At 36.7% G+C, this 23,472-nt stretch overlaps 2 protein-coding genes across 7 annotated transcripts in view; one reads left to right on the plus strand and one right to left on the minus strand.

Moving 5' to 3' along the window:
* The window catches only part of UTP18 (UTP18 small subunit processome component), a gene marked incomplete in the record, with an annotated part of 140,710 nt that extends 117,972 nt beyond the window's left edge, over positions 1 to 22,738 (minus strand). For 2 of the 3 annotated variants that reach the window (XM_053708363.1, XM_053708347.1), the window contains 4 exon segments: positions 7,087 to 7,182; positions 8,613 to 8,734; positions 9,439 to 9,654; positions 22,538 to 22,738. In XM_053708363.1, coding sequence (XP_053564338.1) covers positions 7,087 to 7,182; positions 8,613 to 8,734; positions 9,439 to 9,642 — 422 coding nt within the window. 3 annotated transcript variants of the gene reach the window in all.
* A 79-nt stretch (positions 22,739 to 22,817) lies between these two features.
* MBTD1 (mbt domain containing 1) overlaps positions 22,818 to 23,472 on the plus strand; it is a 231,185-nt gene continuing 230,530 nt past the window's right edge. For all 4 annotated transcript variants that reach the window (XM_053708377.1, XM_053708384.1, XM_053708392.1 and 1 more), the window contains exon 1: positions 22,818 to 22,958. In XM_053708377.1, the coding sequence (XP_053564352.1) occupies positions 22,938 to 22,958 (21 nt within the window). In that variant the 5' untranslated portion in view covers positions 22,818 to 22,937. The remainder of the gene's footprint in view (positions 22,959 to 23,472) is intronic.

Genomic DNA, 23,472 nt, shown 5'->3' on the forward strand with positions numbered 1-23,472 from the left:
TAGAAAGTGTTACACTGCCCCCACCTGGTTACTTTATAATGTCACACAGATGGCAAACTTTTCTGTAGAGAACACTCGGCTAGATTACGAGTTTTGCGTTATGAGTGAAAAAGTAGCGTTATGGCTCTTTTTCACTACCGCTTGTATTACGAGTTTTGCAGGTATATCTGTACCGCACACTTTTTTGGCCGTCACGCAACGTAACTACCGCAGCTTTCAAAAAGTCCTTTTTCAATAGGACTTCCACAGCGCTGGTATTAAGAGTTTGCCTGTCCGGCCAAAAAGTGAATGGTACAGCCTATGCCGTCAAGATCCATACCGTAAACTGAAAGTCAGAAGTTATGGCTTTTATGTTACAAAGCCGTAACATAAAACTCATAACTAAAGTGCTAACAAGTACACTAACACCCATAAACTACCTATTAACCCCTAAACCGAGGCCCTCCCGCATTGCAAACACTAAAATAAAATTATTAACCCCTAATCTGCGGCTCCAGACATCGCCACCACTATAATAAACATATTAACCCCTAAACCACCGCACTCCCGCATCGTAAACACTAGTTAAATATTATTAACCACTAATCTGCTGTGCCTAACATCGCCGCAACCTACATTACTGTTATTAACCCCTAACCTGCTGCCCCCAAAATCGCAGCCACTATACTAAAGTTAAAGGGACACTGAACCCAAATTTTTTCTTTCGTGATTCAGATAGAGCATGACATTTTAAGCAACTTTCTAATTTACTCCTATTATCAAATTTTCATAATTATCTTGGTTTCTTTATTTGAAATGCAAGAATGTAAGCTTAAATGCCGGCCCATTTTTGGTGAACAACCTAGGTTGTCCTTGCTGATTGGTGGATAAATTCATCCACCAATCAAAAACTGCTGTCCAGAGTTCTGAACCAAGAAAAAAGCTTAGATGCCTTATTTTTCAAATAAAGATATCAAGAGAATGAAGAAACATTGATAATAGGAGTAAATTAGAAAGTTGCTTAAAATTGCGTGCTCTTATCTGAATCACAAAAGAAAAAATGTGGGTTCACTGTCCCTTTAAGCACCCCTAACACCCACTAACTTAAATATAACTAAAATAAATCTAAATAAAAATTACTATCATTAACTAAATAATTCCTATTTAAAACTAAATACTTACCTATAAAATAAACCCTAAGCTAGCTACAATATAACTAATAGTTACATTGTATCTAGCTTAGGTTTTATTTTTATTTCACAGGCAAGTTTGTATTTATTTTAACTAGGTAGACTAGTTAGTAAATAGTTATTAACTATTTAATAACTACCTAGTTAAAATAAATACAAATTGACCTGTAAAATAAAACCTAACCTGAGTTACACTAACACCTAACCTTACACTACAATTAAATAAATTACATTAAATACAACTAACTAAATTACAAAAAAAAACAAAAAACACTAAATTACACAAAATAAAAAAGAAATGATCAACTATTTAAACTAATTACACCTAATCTAATTGCCCTATCAAAATAAAAATAAAAAGTAGCCTACAATAAACTACCCATGGCCCTTAAAAGGGCCTTTAGCGGGGCATTGCCCAAAAGAAATCAGCTCTTTTACCTGTAAAAAAAATAATACAAACAACCCCCCAAAAGTAAAACCCACCACTCACACAACCAAACCCCCCAAATAAAATCCTATCTAAAAAAACGTAAGCTCCCCCATTGCCCTGAAAAGGGCATTTGTATGGGCATTGCCCATAAAAGGGCATTTAGCTCTTTTTCTGCCCAAACCCTAAGCTAAAAATAAAACCCACCCAATAAACCCTTAAAAAAAAAATAACATTAACCCTCAAAGATCCACTTACAGTTTTTGAAGACCGGACATCCATCCTCAACGAAGCTGGGAGAAGTCTTCATCCAAGCGGCAAGAAGTGGTCCTCCAGACGGGCAGAAGTCTTCATCCAGACGGCATCTTCTATCTTCATCCTTCCGACGCTGAGCCGCTCCATCTTCAAGACATCCGGCGTGGAGCATCCTCTTTTTTCCACAGCTCTTCAAGAATGAATTCATCCAAGATGGTGTCCCTTGAATTCCGATTGGGTGATAGAATTCTATCAGCCAATCGGAATTAAAGTTGAAAAAATCCTATTGGCTGATCCAATCAGCCAATAGGATTGAGCTTGCATTCTATTGGTTGTTCCAATCAGCCAATAGAATGCAAGCTCAATCCTATTGGCTGATTACATCAGCCAATAGGATTTTTTCAACTTTAATTCCGATTGGCTGATAGAATTCTATCACCCAATCGGAATTCAAGGGACGCCATCTTGGATGACGTCATTTAAAGGAGAATTTATTCTTGAAGAGCCGTGGAAAGAAGAGGATGCTCCGCGCCGGATGTCTTGAAGATGTAGCCGCTCCGCGTCGGAAAGATGAAGATAGAAGATAACGCTTGGATGAAGACTTCTCCCGGCTTCGTTGAGGACTTCTTGCCGCTTGGATGAAGACTTCTCCCGGCTTCATTGAGGATGGATGTCTGGTCTTCAAAAACTGTAAGTGGATCTTCGGGGGTTAGTGTTTTTTTTAAGGGTTTATTGGGTGTGTTTTATTTTTAGCTTGGGCATAAAAAGATCTAAATGCCCTTTTAAGGGCAATGTCCATACAAATGCCCTTTTTCAGGGCAATGGGGGAGCTTAGGTTTTTTTAGATAGGATTTTATTTGGGGGGCTTGGTTGTGTGGGTGGTGGGTTTTACTGTTGGGGGGTTGTTTATATTTTTTTACAGGTAAAAGAGCCGATTTCTTTGGGGCAATGCCCTTTTAAGGGCCACTGGTAGATTATTGTAGGCTAGGGCTTTTTTTATTTTGATAGGGCTATTAGATTAGGTTTAATTAGTTTAAATATTTGATAATTTTTTTATTGTGTGTAATTTAGTGGTTTTTTTTGTAATTTAGTTAATTGTATTTAATTGTAGTGTAAGGTTAGGTGTTAGTGTAACTCAGGTTAGGTTTTATTTTACAGGTACATTTTACTACACTTAGTATCTGTGTTTGTCTTTGTTCTCTGCTTATTCTTTTTTTATTTACTCTTCTTTCACTTTTCCCTCTTTTTTTTTTTTAATTTAAGTTTCCTCTTGGTTCTCGTGTTAGTTCTTGTTACTAAGACACATACTTAGGAGCTTTGGCAACAATAGGCTGTATTGGCACACTTTAGGTGCTCATTCATGCTGCAGTACCTTTTATTGGCCATATCAAGCCTTACCTAGTAATGGGGGCCGTTGTTGCTAGTTTTGGTTGCTATGGCAACCACCCACAGGCTTTAAGCAGATAAAAGCACATATGGCTTATCAGGGACTGATATCACAGTTTCCCAAAAGGTTCTTTTCTGCTCCTCTAACCTATTATGAGCAATGTTATGTATTCATTTTTGCTATGTGATTCTTTTAGTAAGATAGGGCACTTGCTGGTTGTATGATTAGGTAGTCACATACACTGGGAGGGCAGTGTGTGTCTACAGCTGTTGATTGCTGATTGTGGGAGTGGCATCACAGGTGTTGACCTGGAACTGTATCACTTAGGTTAGTTTAAAAGGCACGGTGGTAAGTAGATTGTGTATGGTTATTTTGTATTGTCTGACGAAGCGGCTAACACCCCGAAACGTTACATTAAAGGTATACACAAATACAAAATTTGTTTTTTTAGCACACCTTACAAAAAAGTTTAAATCCACATCTGGGAGTGCTGCCAATATGACCCAGTAATTACACAAACAAAAAGGTATCAGCGCACATGCATTTTCAAAAGCACAACATATTGCTTGCCTGCAAATACATTAAGAGACAACTATTCTTTTTAAATAATATTGGGAACTTAGTCACACAATATGGCCATATTTTGCTTAGCCAGTCACCACTTACAGTGTTATAGAGTTGTGAATAAAAAGCCAGGGAGTCTCATTCTATTATGAAGAGTAAAAGCAGGAATGTTTCAGCCCTCTGTGGCAAAAGGACTGTAGTGTAGGACCAGTCGAATTGGGGCACCTTGTAAGTGGTGACTGGCTAAGCAAAATATGGCCATATTGTGTGACTAAGTTCCCAATATTATTTAAAAAGAATAGTTGTCTCTTGATGTATTTGCAGGCAAGTTTTTGCAGCAATTCAAAAAATATGTTGTGCTTTTGAAAATGGATGTGCGCTGATACCTTTTTGTTTGTATATATATAGTGATAAGTGATAAGATTAGTATTAAGGCGCACAGCTCAAAAAAGATTGACCAATGTTATGTCAATTTTAATGCCAGAGGAAGATATTGTATAAATCAAGGTCCAGTGTATGTTATTTGAATCACCACTATATTTAACATATAGTTCCTGGTTTTATACTGTCAGTGTAGATGTATTACAATATCTTCTAGCCTTACTACAGAGTTAGGTGAGTAGGGGTATAGGTATGAGTGTTAGTTTTTTGTTTCCTCTGTAGTGTACAAAGGTAAATATTTATATAATTTGTTCACATATAGTAGATGCAAAAAAAAAAAACCCCAAAAAAAAAAACCCACGCAGAGTGAATTTAAACACAGTACATCATTACATCAGTCCCAGATGTATCATAAACTTGTGACATCCAATTATTAGAAGTGCCCACTTACTAGATTCAACCTCAATCCTATGAGGTAAGTAAATGCGTCCCTTTAAGATAAAGTTGTCTCTCAGCAATCCTATACAACCGCTTCTTTTGCCTCCTTAGTGTGGTAGAAAGTTTTTATTTCCCTTTCCTCCTTGTTTAGCTGAATCTCTCTGTCTTCTCCGGCTGTTTCCACAGTCTCACCCGTCTGAGGAAGTGTAAACCAAGTCCGCCCCGCTATTGGTCAGACAAGTTCACGTGTCAAGTGACGTCAGACGCCATCGGAGGAATCCCACGCCTTGGAAGCGTGGTGTAGCGAAGAGCCGAGGCTAAGGATTGACCGCGAATAGACCGGTGAGACTGTGGAAACAGCCGGAGAAGACAGAGAGATTCAGCTAAACAAGGAGGAATGGGAAATAAAAACTTTCTACCACACTAAGGAGGCAAAAGAAGCGGTTGTATAGGATTGCTGAGAGACAACTTCATCTTAAAGGGACGCATTTACTTACCTCATAGGATTGAGGTTGAATCTAGTAAGTGGGCACTTCTAATAATTGGATGTCACAAGTTTATGATACATCTGGGACTGATGTAATGATGTACTGTGTTTAAATTCACTCTGTGTGGTTTTTTTTTTTTGCATCTACTATATGTGAACAAATTGACCAATGTTATGTCAATTTTATATATATATAGATAGAACTGGTTTTTAGAATGAAGGGCACTCTCAGGATTTGTGATAATTGAGTAAACAGCAGAAACATTTTTTAATTCTTAGTATCAACACTTGTTCATGGTCGACGTTTTGGCTTTCACAGAAGCCTTCCTCAAGACAAATAACATCTCATATCGGCATCCAGCCGCGCTCACCAAACTGAAAACATCGTTATTTTGAGGATTGCACCCAGGTACTTGAGCTACTACCAAGGTTGGAGTGCTGGAACACCCGCTGTTTCAAATATATATATATATATATATATATATATATATATATATATATATATATATATATATATATATATATATATATATACACACACACACACACACAAAAACACAGAAGGGGACTGCACTCTCAGAGCAGACCGGGTACACATCCCATGACCCTGCAACATGTTAAGCCCTGGGTGCTCACTGGCACTCACAGGTAGTTGTGCTGTCCCGAGAGTCACAGGCAGTTAAAGGGACACTGAACCCAAGTGTTTTCTTTAGGCCAATGTTTACACAAATATTCACTTGAAATGGCTAACACTTACAGTATACGAAATTCATCAAGAATGGAAATAAACTTTATTCATTCTTTGTGCACACTCTTCATCTCAGGCACAAAAGCACAGGTTTGCACATACAGTATTCATTATGGAAACCAACATTTTTAATTAATAATTCAGAGGATTTAAAAAAAAATATATATATATATTTAAAATAGAACATATTCTGCTATGTGAAGAATGTGAAATATTAGGGCACTTGAGAATATCCGATCATGCTTGCGCGCGAGTAGGGGGTTAGGTTTTTTCCACTATTTTTGCATCATTGACTTCTATGGGGGAATAGGTTATCGTGCACGTGATATGGCAAGTTTGATTTTTTTATGCTTGTTAGGTTAGTGTGCAAGCAATAACTGTTTACTTTCAACTTGTAATAGCAGCACAACCTAACGCTTGCAAAAAGCTTACTTCTAGCGCAGTTAACACTCGAGCGGAAGTGTTAAATAGCACTCCACTTGTAATCTGGCCCTAAATGTTTACTGCCTTTGCACAGGTAATACAATGTAAATATATGCATCACTGTAAATTTTAAAAAACAAAAAAGGCTTCCTGTGACCTTCTCACCCAGTCATATTTTCTACTCGCCCCAGGTGACCGGACAAGTACATTTTTCAATATATAAAATTTAAGGTTGTTTTTTACCTGTATAGTTGACATTTAAAGGAAATTAAATCACTTATGTATAAAGAGCAGTAATTTGTATTTGAATGTATAAAATAATTCTGAAAAGAGAATCATGTTAAATTAACGTATCCAGAAGATAAACGCTAAGACAGTTTGAAGCAAGCAGTCATTGGCCTATACATTTTTACTAAGACTGGTGATGTTACGTTTATACAACGGATTTAGAAATCTCAGCAATAGAATGCCTAGATATTTATTAGGCTCCTAGTGTCATTTTAAGAACAATAAAGTCATTTTGATTTAGGGTCCAGTGATCTAAAGCTTTCTGCTCTGGAGAGATTATCTAAAAAAGTCTAATCAGTACTGCTAGGTGGCTGGAAATTCCAGAAAGGCAAATTTTAGCTTGAGAGCTGTTTATCTGGCTATGCAGGATTTTGCATGTGGAAGTGAGACACCTACATTACATTATAATACCAAAAAAATAGCCCCCAGAGAGTCTGCTTGACTTCGCTCCACGCCGGCGAGTTTTTAATCATCAGGCTCCCAGAGAGACACAAAATATTTAATCTACTTGATACTTACTGTTCCTTTAGTCTTGTTTGGAGTTTTTCTTTAGCAAGAGTTCTCTCATTTTTGCTAAGTCTGATGTCTCTTCGATACCGATGCGTCATTTCAATGCTGTGTACGATATAATAAACATTACAAATAAATAAGAACTAATTTAACATATTGCAAGTCAGTGTTCCATAATGCTGGCTCTTAGCACACAAACTAAATACAGAGATTAGTTAAAAAACATGCGTTAAAGAGACAGTAAAGTAAAAAAATATGTTTGTGATACAGATAGATCTTGTTATTTAAAAAAAAAAGTTCTATTTTCTTCTCTTACAAAAATCTAGGTAGGGTCAAGAGCAGCCGTGAACTACTGGGAGCTTTTCTATCCGTAATAAAATATTTTATGGGTAATTCAGTTTTGAGTTTACAGTCTCTTTGTGTGACACCCTGTTGGGTGCAGAACACATTCTGGTCCAGAAAGGGACACTGTAGTGCAAAAATGACACACTCTTTTTAGCACTAATGACCCTACAATTCTATATCTTTTACAATCGCAATCATTTAAAGGGCCATAATAGTCAAAACATTACGCTCTATATCGTCAGTGCATGTCATTTTACAACTATGGAACGTGCACTACTGTTCCGTGGAGCACTGCTGGTCCCAAACACAACCCACCACTGGTACACCAGCTCAGATGTGCTACTAGTGCTGCTGATTGGATCAACTCTGGACCAGCAGTGCTCCGCGGATCTCAAGCAGCACTTCTTCTACTAAGTTTAACCCTTTGCAGGGTTAGAACATGTCATTTTTCAAATATTATTGAGTCCCACTCCAAAGCCACAGGCAGCGCCAGTGATTGGCAGATTTGTGTGACTGCCACTGCTAAGTAGCCTACTGGATGAGGACCCTTTGCCGGGTCAGCAGTGCTATATATATGTCATTTTAGTGATATAATGTCACTTTTAACCGAACAAGGAGTGAGCCCTAAGCAGGGTCTCTGCTTAGTAGTGATGAACTTGCACAGAACTGGTATAAACTTCTCCGTCTGCAAAGAGATCTTTCATTACAAGAAATTATCTATTTTTGAGGATTATGTTTTCTATTAAAATTAACATCTGAACTTCACATACATGACAAAGACACAACAACAAAAATGTTAACTATGGAGCCAAGAGAAAGTATTACATGCAAACTATTCAGTGTCTGCCACTCTAGGTTATTACAAATACAGGTATAGGTGATATACACAAATCAGCTGTCATTTAATGGTACTGTGATGTTAAGGTTACCGTCTGACAATCACATGCAGTATTCAATACCCTCGGGGGAAGTGTTAAAGAGTTACAGGCTGGTGACCAAGCCGGAAGAAAGCAGAGAACAGCACAGGCTCCGTTAGTTTAATTAGATGGAACATAAAACATGGAAAGACACTGGGAATACAGATCCACAACTGAAAATCATGTTACAAAGTGTGGCAAGATGTACTGTCTCATATATATAAACACACACAGCAAACAACAAAACATCTGCTATCACTTTTCACAACCTACCTTTCGTCAGCTTCATCCTCCTCATCAACCCAAGCTGGTTTCTTGGCCACAGGCAAAGCTTTATCTGTTCCCTCATCATCTGAATCACTGTCTAAGAGATTCCCACTGATGGTGGATTTCACCTGAAAAATAAGAATGCTTTGTTAACACCTTTTTAGGTTTATGCATAGAACAAACTTCTTTTAGGTGTTAGGGAAAAATATTGCACGGAAATGTAACAATGTCTGGGACATGCATAAGGCTATCCGAAGAATGAATTACATTTACACTTAAAAGGGACACTAAAGTCAAAATTACACTTTATAAAGATTCAGTTAGAAAAAAAATGATATAAATTCCTACATGACAATTTTTAAATCCTATAAAATCCTAAAACATGGGCTGATAAAAATGTTTTTAGATCCTAAAAATCCAGGTCTTCAAGTGACATAAAACCAACATTTTTTTCTTTTATGATTTAGGTAGAACATACAATTTTAAACAACTTTCCTGTTTACTTCATTCTCTTGGTATGCTTTGTTGAAGAAGCAGCAATGCACTACTGTTTGCTGAATGAACACATGGGTGAGCCGATGACAATTGGTATATATATATGCAGCCACCAATCAGCAGCTAGAACCTAGGTTCTCTGTTGCTCCTGAGCTTTCCTAGATACACCTTTCAGCAAAGGATAACAAGAGAAGGAATCAAATTAAAACACTAGAAGTAAATTCGAAAGTTGTTTAAAACTGTATTCTCTATCTGAATCATTAAATAATTTTGGGGGGGTATCATGTACCTTTAATAATAATAATGATAATGAAATTAAACTGTGTTAATATTTTACCTGTGAATCACCAATTAGTCTTTCCACAAACTCATCCTCACCACCAAAAACCAATTCTTCCAAACATTTTTCGACTTCAGGTTTTTCAGCCAACATTCTTAAATGCTTGGCTTTCTGTTCTTCCTCTTCATTGTCTTGGGAACTGGTTCGTTTCCTTGGCGAAGTGCCTTTCTTCCCTCTGGTTTTCGTCTCAGCAGGATGCATTGTTTTCAAATACTAAGGAAAGAAATGTTTATTTAAGCCAATGTTTACACAAATATTCACTTGAAACAGCTAACACTTACAGTATACGGAATTCATCAAGAATGGAAATAAACTTTATTCATTCTTTGTGTACACTCTTCATGTCAGGCACAAACAGTATTCATTATGGAAACCAACATTTTTAATTAATAATTCAGAGGATTTAAAAAAAAAGTTTCCAATTTACTTCTATTATCAAATTTACTCAATTAATTTGATAGTCGGTGTTGAAGTGAATACCTAGATAGGTAATGTGCACGTGCCTGGAGAACTAAGGCAGCAGTTTGGCAGGAATGCTTTTGAGCACTAAATTATAACAACGCATAATATTGTTAAAAGTATTCTTGCAAAACTGCTGCAATAAAGTGCTCTAAACGAGTGCATTCTCCTAAGACTACTTATCTGCTTTACAACAAATCATATTTGGTAATGGAAGCAAATTGGATATTTTTTTTTAATTGTATGCTCTGAATTATTAAAGAAAATGTTGGTGTTCCATGTCCCTTTAAGATTTTTTTTTATTTTTTTATGTACCACTGTATGCGAATATATTAAATGGCACGTGTGATTAAAGAGACATCGCTCAATATAAAGCAAAATACGGACACTATAAAATAAAAAATGCAATATGTTTATGCAATACACACACATTTGGCTCCAGTGTATGAGTTGTGAATAGCAGTCTAAGCATGTACACCAGGACAACACAGCATACCAGAATATCTGTCATTTCTTTACATTACAGTCATAGAACGGGAAATATATAAGAAGAGCATTTCAAGTGGACTTCTGTGCCATTTTTACACAAACATACTGATTTTTGTCATGTTATATAGTGATTAAAGGGAGACTAAAGGGACACCAAACACCTTGCAATTAACCCTTTAGTGACAGGGTGAAAGTGCCTACATCGGAACACCTGTTCCGATGTAGACAAATTAAAACTACGCGATCGTGCATACGATTGCGAGATTTCAATTATTGGATCGCATCTGGGGGGGGCGTCCCTACAACCCTAGGAACGCCCTCCAGACCGCGATCAAGTCCTAGAAGCACAGAAGGCTTCAGGACAGCCGTTTGTTATGACGTTCTATTCCGTCATAACGGCTTTAAAGCCCAGTGTAAATATGACGGAATAGAACGGCATAACGGCGTTAAAAGACATTTCTGTTATGTTGCTATAGTATAACGTATCACTCAAATCTAAAGGTTTTTAACATCCCTTTTTCTGCAGTTATTTTGCAACAGCCAAACTCCACCCACTATTTGCCCTATTTTGAGGAGCCAATCGGGTCTTTAGTCTGCAAACAACAAGGTTAGCCATGGCCATGCTCTCTCTGTTTTTCAGTTGTTATGGGTTAAAGCCAATTAGTGGAATTTATGTAGTAGGGATCGCCTTGAGTTTCATGTTCTGAGAGGCAGAAATTGCTCAACTATCAGAGCTAAATTACAGGAAAAGGGAACAAAATAAATATTTTTTTTATTTTTTTTTTAAAGTTTTTTATTAATCTTTACTTTACAAAAAAAAAAAGACAGACAAAAAGCACAACACATACAATCAAAATTTCTCAAATAATGATGCACAGATACTGATATAAAAATCCAGTATAAAATGGTTTAAAAACGTACTTAGAAGCTTTCAGTTTAGCTCTGTTGGAAAGCCCACTGCAAGTGGGAGATAAGACACTCCCCCCTCCCCCTTCTTTTGCATATGAAAAGACCCTTTACACAAACAGGAGCAAGCTGGAGAAGGTAGCTGACGGTATTCACATAAAACTTTGGGGCTTGGTTAGGAGTCTGAAAATCAGAGCAATGCTATTTAAAAATAAGCAAAATTATACATTTTTAAAAAAAAAAAAACTTTATGGGCTTTATAAATAGATCTACAAAACATTTATGCAAAGAAAAAGATGAGTGTATAATGGCCCTTTAAGCTTTTCAGGAGTATTTTATCTAAATCCACTAAATCTACCATTTTTGTCCAACGAGATGTTAGATCTAACACTAAAGAGGTTTCTTCTAAGGACAGAAGGAATTTATAGATTAAGGACAATGATCCTCTCTCTACTTTTATAGAATCAATAAGAGGATGGTCTCCCCATATTTGAGGAAAAAACTTTATTAAATTAAGAATACAGTATAGCTTTTTACCTGCATGAAGTAAAATATATGTTTCCTTTGTACTACAGGAATTTTTTTTGGGGAATTTATCAATTTTGGAATTTATCAAACGTATATAGTTTATCAGAGTTAGAGTCATAAAAATCCCTCACAATCAATGCTTTCTCCATATTACCTAGAGGAAAGTGACCATTACCCTTTATCGGTAGCCACTTTGAGATATTTTGCATTATTCCCAGGCGTTTAGATAAATTTCTCCAAACCCATAATATGTCCCTATATAGGGGATGCTCCAAGATCCTTCCCCCCAAATCTTTGTTTGATGCAAAGATAACAAAGTTTAAGGAGAACAGGGAGCAAACCTGATTCTCTAAGGCCTCATCCGAGTATATAAAAGACCTTGATAGCCAGTCCATAGGAAATCGCAAAATGGAAGCATGGTTATACCATTCTAAGATAGGTAGGGCCATCCCTCCTTTACAATATGGTTGATATAGCTTAACTAGTTTCATTCTTGGTTTTCTCCCGCTCCATAAAAAAAACCTCAATGATTGATTGAAACGCCATAGATCATTTTTCTTGATCAGAAAGGGAAGCATCCTCAAAGTGTAAAGGATTTTCGGAATAATAAACATTTTGAAAAGGGCTATTTTACCTGTTAAGGAGACTGGGAGTGATGCCCACGATTTTAGTTTATCTCTGCTATCCCCTAAAATTGTTGAGAAATTATCCTTATACCAATTTACTATATTTGCAGAGATTTTTAACCCAAAGTAGTCCAATGTTTTGGTTTCTGTGAATTGGTAAGACTGAGAATTCCCTAAATTTTCCTTAAGCCAAAGAATTTTGGATTTTGTAAAATTGGTTTTATAACCTGAAACTGTACAATATTGATCCAAAAGATTCAGAATCGCATCGATTTGATTCTTTGGTTCCGCAACAAAAAGCGGAACATCATCCGCAAATAGGGCCGTTTTAAATGTTACCTTACCTATACTAATTCCAATCAATAATTCTCTCAGTCTAATAGCTAGGGGCTCCATTATCAAATCGAACAGTAAGGGGGACATCGGGCAACCCTGACGGGTCCCTCTTGTCAATAGAAAAGAATCTGAAATACCATTATTGATCAATATGGAAGCTTTAATATCTGAATAGACATTTGTGATGAAGTCTTTAAAATGTCCTACAAACCCAAACCTCTCCAGAACCTGCAGCAAGAAGGGCCACTCCACCCTGTTGAAGGCCTTCTCTGTATCAAGGGATAGCAGGAAGGCCTCAGGCATGGCAGAGCGGTCTCCCCCATACCGACAGACTGCATGTAGGATTTTCCTTATATTAAGCTCTGAGGCTTTTCTGATAATAAACCCTGCCTGGTCCAAAATAAATATTTAAAATATATAGCAAAGTTATTTCATTATGCATGACTAAACATTTTATTTGAAAATCTCAAGGTGATTACTGTACTTTTAATACTGATAGCACATTTCTCTGGGAAATGTATGTTCTTTCAAAGAAGCAGAGGCCTAATTATATTGTAACACAAGGGTAAATCATGCTGGTCACTACAGAAACAATTCACCATACTATATATACTTCAATAAATAATTGAAAATACATAACTGACAATGGCAGGGGTCTACTAATATGATTACAATTGAGGAGACAGACAGTGGTATTTGTATATAGATAAATGGAGAATAACACAAAAAGTTAGGAGCCAGGGGTAAAATTCTAGGAGCCACTGGCTCCCTGGCAGTTGGATTTGTCAGCCCTGGACAATGCATAAGTATTAGTATATATATATATATATATATATATATATATATATATATATATATATATATATATATATATATATATATATATATATATATATATATATATATATATATATATAAAATTGTGTGTATGTGGCTTACACTGCTTCATTTGTTAATCATACCACTATCCACAGTTAGAATGACTGTCCAAGAAAACATGACAATGTTGTGTGTCATAAGACCTAATAACTGGCTAGTGGCTACTATTTAATCACATCACAGGCAGCAAATTTTATTTTAACTATTTTGTGGTTTGTATTTTTATGCTCCAACTCCAAGAGTATATTGAAAATTGAGAAACATATACATTAAGATTCTGTAGTGTTAAATAAACTTTAGAATGCAAAATGAAGGTGTTATAGTCATTTCTAAGAAAATCGCGATTAAAATCACAATCGTGGTTTTTTTTTTTAAAAACACGATTTTTTTTTTGCCCATATCGCCCAGCCCTATTAGGTTCCAACAAAAGAACTTATTTTATCCCAAAATTATTTGATTTAGAGAATGTCAATAGGCCATACAGCATGGCAAGAGCCCCAGAACTTGAAAGATATTGGCTGGAAATCTGAAATTTAAACCTCAAAATATGCTGCTCTTTGCCAGTACACAGTCCGTATCTATAGTGATATTTATATTTTACACACAGGTTTGTGTGACTTTTTTTTCCATCTGAACAAAGTTATATTCAGAGTAAGGTATTCATATTATTAACAAGTGTCATCTTTTAAGAGAACTATGACCATCTGAATTTTGATTCTAGAACATGTCCCTGCTTGGTAGCAGCTGATCACCTGTTTTCTAGGTTTTTTAGCGTGCTCTGGGTCCCAAAATGGTATCTGATAAGCAAAACAGTAAATAGGTTAAGAACATGTTCATCCTAAACTCATGCAGGCGGCAGTGATGTCATTCTGCACATCAACACTTACACAAAAATGATGTTCAAGACGCATGCATGTGATCTAAAGCAGTGTGTACAATGGGTTCTGTGATAACTACTATAACAAGCATTTCTGCAAATGTAGCTATATTTGCAGGGAAATGTTTCTTTTTAAATTTAAACTAAACTACTGTGCATTTAGAACAGTACAGTATTTTACTATATGAACAGGGAGCTAAATATAGTACTAGCACCAAAATAATTTTTCCTATGTATATATTTGCATTAACTCCAAAACAGTGCTATTTTAATTCTTATACATTGCCTGATCCACTGGCATTATTAGGTTAACAGAATGGTTTTAGCATCTATCCAAAATGTCAGCTAGACAAAGTGAAAACAAGTTATGAACAGAATGTATTTCTGTACTCACATAAAACATGATGACTTGAGGCCAACATAAATTTTAAAACAATCAAAAAATATTTTAAAATATTATAAGCTCTACAGCTCATCTTGCTGTTAAGATTGCTTAGAATTGTTAAATCAAATAATAATTTATTTAGCGGTGACCTCATATGGCTATTTATTGTCAGTTATTATTATTGTAGTATAGTGAGTTATTTTTGTTTTACAATGTTGGTATGTAAATGCAATTTTTTTAAATAATGAAAAAATGTAGCAGTGTCAGAATAAAAGCCCTAGATGTAAATGGAGGCCGGGGGCGCGGAACCCGGTCTCGGCCGGGGTGCCCGATCGCCGCCCCCTTGCCCGACGGGGCCCGGGGGACCCAACTTGCCCCAGGTTGGCGGGGAGAGAAAAAACGACAAAGTCCCTATGCATTTGACAATGCCTGTCAAGATACAAATCCCAGGCAACTTCATGGCACCTTCACAGTACTGATGACTTTAATAGCAACCAGTACCAGGGGATTGCATTGAAGCGGCACATTTATTTAAAAGGACAGTCTACTCTTATTATCTATTCCAAAGTTTTGCATAACCAATATGGTAATATTTATACACTTTTTACCTCTGATAACCTTATATCTAAGCCTCTGCAGACTGCCGCCTTTGACAGATTTGCATTTTAGCTAGGGTTGCACCGATACCGATACTAGTATCGGTATCGATACTGCTGCTACTTTACACCTGGAAGCCTCTCATCTTGCACAATTATGCTCAAAATATACTGTACTCTGAGGAACACCCTTAGCCAGAGCTAGACTGGGAGTGCATTGTCTGAGTTTTTACACTCAACAGAGGAATAATTCTACACAGCAACATACATCTTTGGAATCAGTGCATAATATGTGCTGCTTGATTCCTTAGTGGGATCACTCACATTAGCTGTGTAGGTCTATACTATTAAATAGTTTACATCCTTGGAATTATTGCATGAAGTCTGTTGCTGCTGCTTAATAGGAGCATTTTTTGAAGTCATGGCTGCTGAGAGTTATGTGTTCCAGTCATTTGAAGAAACTTATGAGGACTGTGAGGATTATGATGACGACAAACTAGAGCAGGAGGAAAGAGAGAGTTTGGACTCACTTTTCTTTAAAATGGACAAATTGTTAAAACAAGATACTAGGTTGGAGATTGATGTTAAAACATTTAACATATATAAAAAGTTTCACCGTATTCCAAGGGGCTTACGAATAAAGAAATTCCCCTCTTTTGAGGTAACAGACACAGATTTCATTAGGAAATGGAATGAGCTATTAACCCAATGTTCCCTGGCCCTTATGGATCGACTCATAGAGTATAAAAAACAGCAGAGATCCACCTTGATTTTAGAAATTAAGAAAGTGCAAGACTACATTCGCCCGCTATCTACTAAACCTGAGTTTAAGGGCTATGATGATAAAATTAAAAGAGTAATGGAAGAATTTAAAGAAAATTTATGGTTTTTTAAGAAATCTAAAATATCAAGGGATAAGGATGATTATGAGAAGGGGAATGTTTATAGATGGATGCATACAGGAGGGAGGAAGAGACAGAGAGTTAACAGTAATCTCAAACAGGATAAAAAGAAAGTTAAGTTTAATGAAACTGATACAGAATATGATTACGATTCATCAGACTTTGAGGGGGTTACAGAGGATACTAATACTTCAACTTCCTTTGTTTTACAGCCCTCTATAGATAGGGAAGATATTGTTGTCACTAATTCCCAGGTTTCAAAAAACATGAAGGGTATCCTACACACCAAAGTAAAAGAAAAAAACGTAGGACACGACGAGGTAGGAGGGGCAGGGGTAGGCAGAGGTCATCAGGTAGGCCAGGGGAGGACACACCATTATCCCAGGAGACAACGGAGGTCTCAGAGCAGGAAATATGTTTAGAATCCAAAAATGTAATTAATCTTTCATCTGCTAAATTGACCCACAATCAGATAAAAGTGCTATCATTGGGATTGAGTTTTGCACCAAGTTCACACTTTGATTTGTTCCAGACCATTGTTGACATTAATAAATTTGTACGATCTCTTACCCTTAAGAAATATTTTTTTGAAACAATGGGTAATAACAACGATGCTTTGGATATATCGGAGGATGGTGATCAAATTGATGAGGTAGCACAGGATGATGGGATTCTATCTTTTGTTGATATATGTGCTGAAATGGATTTAACAGACCTACATAGGGCAGCAGGGGGAGATATCCATAGCTTAAAGAGTAGTGAAATTCCTCTAAAAAAGTTCAAAAGTAGATCTGACTTTTATCCAGCACATATAAGAAACAATAGTATAGAAATTTTTCATAGAACAGTTGAAAAAGAAGTGATAGAATTACATAAGAAAAACATGGACAAATGTAACAGTTTTAAGAATGACAATATGAGTAAACAGGATAGGATTGCGATAAAACAACTTAAGAATAATTCATCTATTGTAATACGCAATTCTGACAAAGGGGGTAATGTTGTTGTCCTTAACAGGACTGATTATATAAAGGAGGCTTTTCGACAGTTACAGGATGAGGAGGTCTATGAAAAACTCTCCCTCAATCCTACTTTTAGGTACAGGAGGATACTTCATGATCTTTTGGATTGGGCGGTAATGATTGGTGCTATAACAAAATCGAATTTTGAGTTTTTGTTAGTTGAACACTCTATTGTACCAATTTTTCATTACCTCCCAAAGATCCATAAGAGTATGACCTCACCCCCAGGACGCCCCATAGTGGCGGGTATTGGTTCATTGAATGAACCATTAAGCGCCATGATTGACACTCTACTACAACCCATTGTATTGAGCCTTAGGAGCTATATCAGGGACACAACAGAATTCATTAAACAGATTGAACAAGTGGAATGGTTGGATGAGCATTGCATTGTCACCATTGATGTTGTGTCCCTCTATACCTCCATCCCTCATGACAAGGGTATTGTGGCAATACAATCATGTCTAGAGAGGTTTACTGATTATGATGTTAATCTTAGAGAATTCATCTTAAAATCCCTTGAATTTTTGCTTTTGCATAACTTTTTTCTATTTGAGGGGAATTACTATCGCCAAAGACAGGGGACAGCCATGGGGGCGAAATTTGCCCCCACATATGCCAACCTATTTTTAGGTTGGTGGGAGCTGTCCCGTGTCTTTGGTGATGGTAATCCCTTCAAAGAACGGATTGCATATTACGGCCGTTATATAGACGACCTTGTGTTTATATTTGATGGTGATGATTCGATGGTGAATTACTTTTTTGATTATTTATCTGATAACCAACAGAATCTGCAGTTTACTATGAATACAAGTAGAAAAGAAATGCCTTTCCTTGATGTACTAATTAAACCTAATATTGATACACATAGTGTAGAAGTAGAGCTGTATAGGAAGGAGAGTGCAGGCAATACCCTTTTGATGGCTAAATCTAGCCATCCAAGACATGTTATAAAGGCCATACCAAAAGGCCAGTACATGAGGACAAAAAGAAACTGTAGCACCATAGAGGCATATGAAGCACATTCAGTAAAAACTACAGAACGTTTTCTGGAAAGGGGATACAAAATACAGGATCTAAGAGAGGCTAAGAAACAAGTAGATTCTATGGCTAGACAAGACATGATCAAAGGTAAATCAAGGAAAAAGGCTGATTACCAGCAGAAACCTGTATTTACAACAATGTACAGTAAGGAATATAATGACATCTGTCAAATTATCAAAAAGTCTCTCCCTATTCTTAGAGTTGATGAAACTATGGATAAGATTATAGAAGGAGGTTGCAAATATGTGACACGTAAATCAAAAACGCTGGCTAACATTCTTTCCCCCTCTATGCTACCTACTAGTACAACAGACAATTGGCTTACACCAAAAAATGGTTTTTTTCACTGTGGAAGTAGGAAATGTACATCATGTTCATATGCCCAATTGGGTGATACTTTTAAATCCACGGGTGATGAAAAGTCCTTTAAAATTAAAGAGTACATAAATTGCAATACTTCGTACGTGATATACTTACTCACGTGTAAACTTTGCAATATAAAGTATGTTGGTCAAACGACCAGACCCCTAAAAACTAGATTTTTGGAGCACTTGAGGTCTATTGGAGATGAGGATTCGGACACTCCAGTTGCCCTGCATTTTAAGAATGAACATAATGGAAATAAAAATCTACTAAGTTTTCAGGGTATACAACATGTAAAGAGACTTAAACTTTTGAGTCAGAAGGAAGTATATTGGATTTTCCAATTAAATACAAGGGTCCCGAAGGGACTTAATTCTGATTGGGACATTAAACTTTATGTAGAGTAATTAGACCTAGGTCATAGTGGGTAATTTATGTTCATTTTTCATTCCATTAGAATGTATTATAAAATGTGGTATGTATCCCATTTATTGGGTGTTTCTTAAAGTACATTTTTGAGAGCATTTTCTAGTGCATTTTTTAGTGCATTTTTGTTACTCATGACCAGTCATAAGAATGTTCACTAATTATATCTATATATTTTTGATTATAGCAATGATAGAGAAAGTTGGGAAGTTTCTAGGTTCACAACAATTTTATTTACTCCTTTCTACAATTAGGTGATAGTTACAAATACTTCCAAAATCAGTCAGCTTTCGTGCATAATGATCTGATATATTCACACTAGAGGAGTTTATATGAAACTATTACAAAGTACCTCTTGATATTTAAAATTGTGGATAAATCAGGTTTGGTTATTAATTAGGAACTTGTTGTGAGAAATAAAGTTAAGTCTCTTTAAAATTTAAAATGTAACATCTAAATTAAATTCTACAGAAAATAAATGTTAATATTTTAAAATGAAATTATATCTTACTTAACTCTCTGTAACTATGTAAATATGCTTATCTGTTAGAAATTACACTATACATATGTTAAATGTGATTGCCCTCCTTTTTCAGTGATACACCTGAACCAATGTTTTGCACCTGTAATGGGGGAGTGGTTAATACCTTTATTAAGGATGAGTTTTCAGGTGTTGGTATAGGTCACTGAAGAAGTTAGAACTATGAAACGCGTTTGACCTTGTAACCTTGCTGGCGTGTATGCCTTTTTAGTGTATTTCAAAATAAAGGAGCTTTCTACTTTTAAGCCTTTGGACTGACGGTACTTTATTTATATTCACCCTAACCTACCTACCCCTTTTGAGTGCGAGGATTCCAGTTGTTCAACTATTCTTACCTTTGAGGGAAAAAAGTGAAGTTCCCTGCACATATCCTATCTGCACCAGTCAGACCGGAACGTTTGTTTTGATCATAGCTCCCGTGGGGAGCGCTGAGGAGGTGAGACAGAGCGGTGCTGCAGAGGCAGTGAAGACACAGCACAGCGCGGCACAGAGAGAGGTGAATGAAACTGCCCAACACACTGAGCGCTTGCTTACGGATTCTGGCACTAGACTGGGAATAAAAAGCAGCCCTGGAAAAATATGAAGACCAGCCCTATTTTCTGTTGAGTCAGTAGAATACAAATGCCCCATTTTTCTCAAAGGGGATTACTGGGATACTCCGCCAATATTATTTTCAGAATTAAATTATACGACTTTGTATTAAGTACAAGTGTCAGATTTATCAGTTATATAGGCACCATACAACCCAATTGCATCTAGTAATCGCCCCGTTAAATTGTAGCTTTCCAGTCCCAGCTGCTGCAGCTGTTATTTATTGTTGTTATTATTAATATATGTTATTGTAATAATTTTATGTATAAACATGTTCTATGAACTTTGACAAAAAGCACATAAAACTGTTTTATTATTTCAAAATGTCTTTTGAGATACAGTTCATAATTATAAAGAAGTGATCTTAAATCAATAGTCTGTATTGTGCTTGGTAAACTGTCATGACATTAAAAAAGTATTGGTAATTGGTATCGGTGAGTATTTGAAAAAAAGTATCAGTACTTTTACTCGGTCTTAAAAAAATGGTATCGGTGCAACCCTAATTTTAGCCAATCAGTGCTCACTCATAAATAACTCCACAGGAGTGAGCACATTGTTTATCTATATGGCACACATTAAATAGCACTGTGTCTAGTTGTGAAAAGCTGTCACAATGCAGTGAGATAAGAGGTGGCTTTCAAGGGCTTAGAAATTAGCATATGAGCCTATGTTTATCTTTCAACAAAGAATATCAAAAGAACAAAGCAACTTTGATGATAAAAGTAAATTGAAAAGTTGTTTAAAATTGCATACCCTATCTGATTCATGAAAGTTTAATTTTTACTAAACTGTCCCTTTAATTGCACTATTAATGTCGGTATTTACAAGGTCTAAAAGTATAATTTTATCAACATTTTAAATGCATTTAATAAAGTTTGACAAGGGGAGCCTAAAGCCCCTGACATGTGTAGATTTTGGTGTAGTGTCTCACTAAACATGAAAACGAGATCAGAACACTCATTTGCATATATAGAAGTGGAGTGACCCAACAATAAGTCTACACCAGGTAATGATTATAAATCTGCACCTATGCTTTTCATGCTGATTTTATTTCTTTATTGCTTCGTCCTAATAGAAAACTAACCAAACCAGTAAAATGAAGATACTTAAAGGGATATGAAACCCAAAATTGTTCTTACTTGATTCAGATAGAGCATGCAATTTTAAATAACTTTCCAATTCATTATTATTATTATTATTATCATTTATTTGTATAGCGCCGCCAAATTCCGTAGCGCTGGGGTGTTATCTAATTTGTTTTGTTCTCTTTGTATCCCTTATTCATACCTCCCAACATTTCAAAATTCAAAATACATAATAGAGGTAAATTGGAAAGTTGTTAAAATTGAATAATGTATCCGAATCATGAAAGAAAATTTGGGGTTTCATGTCCCTTTAAGCTGTCAGTACCATGTGCTATATCACACGCTTCGTTACAAGTAAAGGGACACTGAACCCAAATTTTTTCTTTTGTAATTCAGAAAGAGCATGCAATTTTAAGCAACTTTCTAATTTACTCCTATTATCAATTTTTCTTCGTTCTCTTGCTATCATTATTTGAAAAAGACGACATCTAAGCTTTTTTTGTTTCAGTACTCTGAACAGCACTTTTTTATTGGTGGATGAATTTATCCACCAATCAGCAAGGACAACCCTGGTTGTTCACCAAAAATGGGCCGGCATCTAAACTTACATTCTTGCATTTCAAATAAAGATACCAAGAGAATGAAGAAAATTTGATAATAGGAGTAAATTAGAAAGTTGTTTAAAATTGCATGCTCTATCTGAATCATGAAAGTTTAATTTTGACTAGACTGTCCCTTTAATCTGAATCACGAAATATTTTTTTGGGTACACTGTCCCTTAAGCCCAAATGTGCAGATTACAACTAATGGGCAAGCTTAGTTTTCACCAAAAAAGCACAACTGAGCGATAATTGTCCATTTGCTGCATGAGGTTGACAAGTTAAGCGGCTATACATACTGCTGTATACATAACCCGGTTGGACATGCACGAGCTTGATTTGCGTTTCCGTTAACCGTATACGGTATATACCGAGCACAATTACTGATTACACTAATTACAGCACAACATCGCACTCAGGGCTACTTATACAACATACTCACGCTGTTACACGCACGTGGAGCTTCCGGTGACCTTTGCTCTCACACGCCGGAAGTCCCTGTCTCTCAGTCTGTCTAAGCTTCCAGTTGCTACGCTTGCCCTGAGCTTCCGGGTACCGGTTACGTGACACTCAGTGTACGCGAGTCCCGCAGCCTCTCAACGTGCGATTTGCCTCAGCTCCCCAATCATCGGTGAGTACGGTGGCTCGCACGGTCCATAGTGGGCAAGGCCGTCCCCGAGATAGCAGCCAATCACAAAGTGACAAGGGCGCGTGCGCAATATCGATATTATGATTTTTGTTGATATTTTGGTAGAGTTCATTGTTGTCCGTAGTGTAGCGTGGTCTGTCTTTTACTCTGCGGCACCTGAGCGTGCAGCAACCCGGGTATACATGATCCTCTGATGGAAAAGACCAAGAATCCGGTGAGTGAGGGCTGGGTGCGCGCAGCGCTGCTGTCTTTGTTGTCATGTGGGTACTGCAGTGAGGCCTGGGTGGTTGCTGGGGCACTGTGCTACAATATGCATACACACGGGGCATATGGCACACAGTCACTGCATTACATACAGGGGCATATGACACACAGTCACTGCATTACATACAGGGGCATATGACACACAGTCACTGCATTACATACAGGGGCATATGACACACAGTCACTGCATTACATACAGGGGCATATGACACACAGTCACTGCATTACATACAGGGGCATGTGACACACAGTCACTGCATTACATACAGGGGCATGTGACACACAGTCACTGCATTACATACAGGGGCATGTGACACACAGTCACTGCTTTACATACAGGGGCATATGACACACAGTCACTGCATTACATACAGGGGCATATGACACACAGTCACTGCTTTACATACAGGGGCATATGACACACAGTCACTGCTTTACATACAGGGGCATATGACACACAGTCA

This window comes from Bombina bombina, chromosome 1 (assembly GCF_027579735.1).
Source record: "Bombina bombina isolate aBomBom1 chromosome 1, aBomBom1.pri, whole genome shotgun sequence".
NCBI classification, from domain to species: Eukaryota; Metazoa; Chordata; class Amphibia; order Anura; family Bombinatoridae; genus Bombina; species Bombina bombina.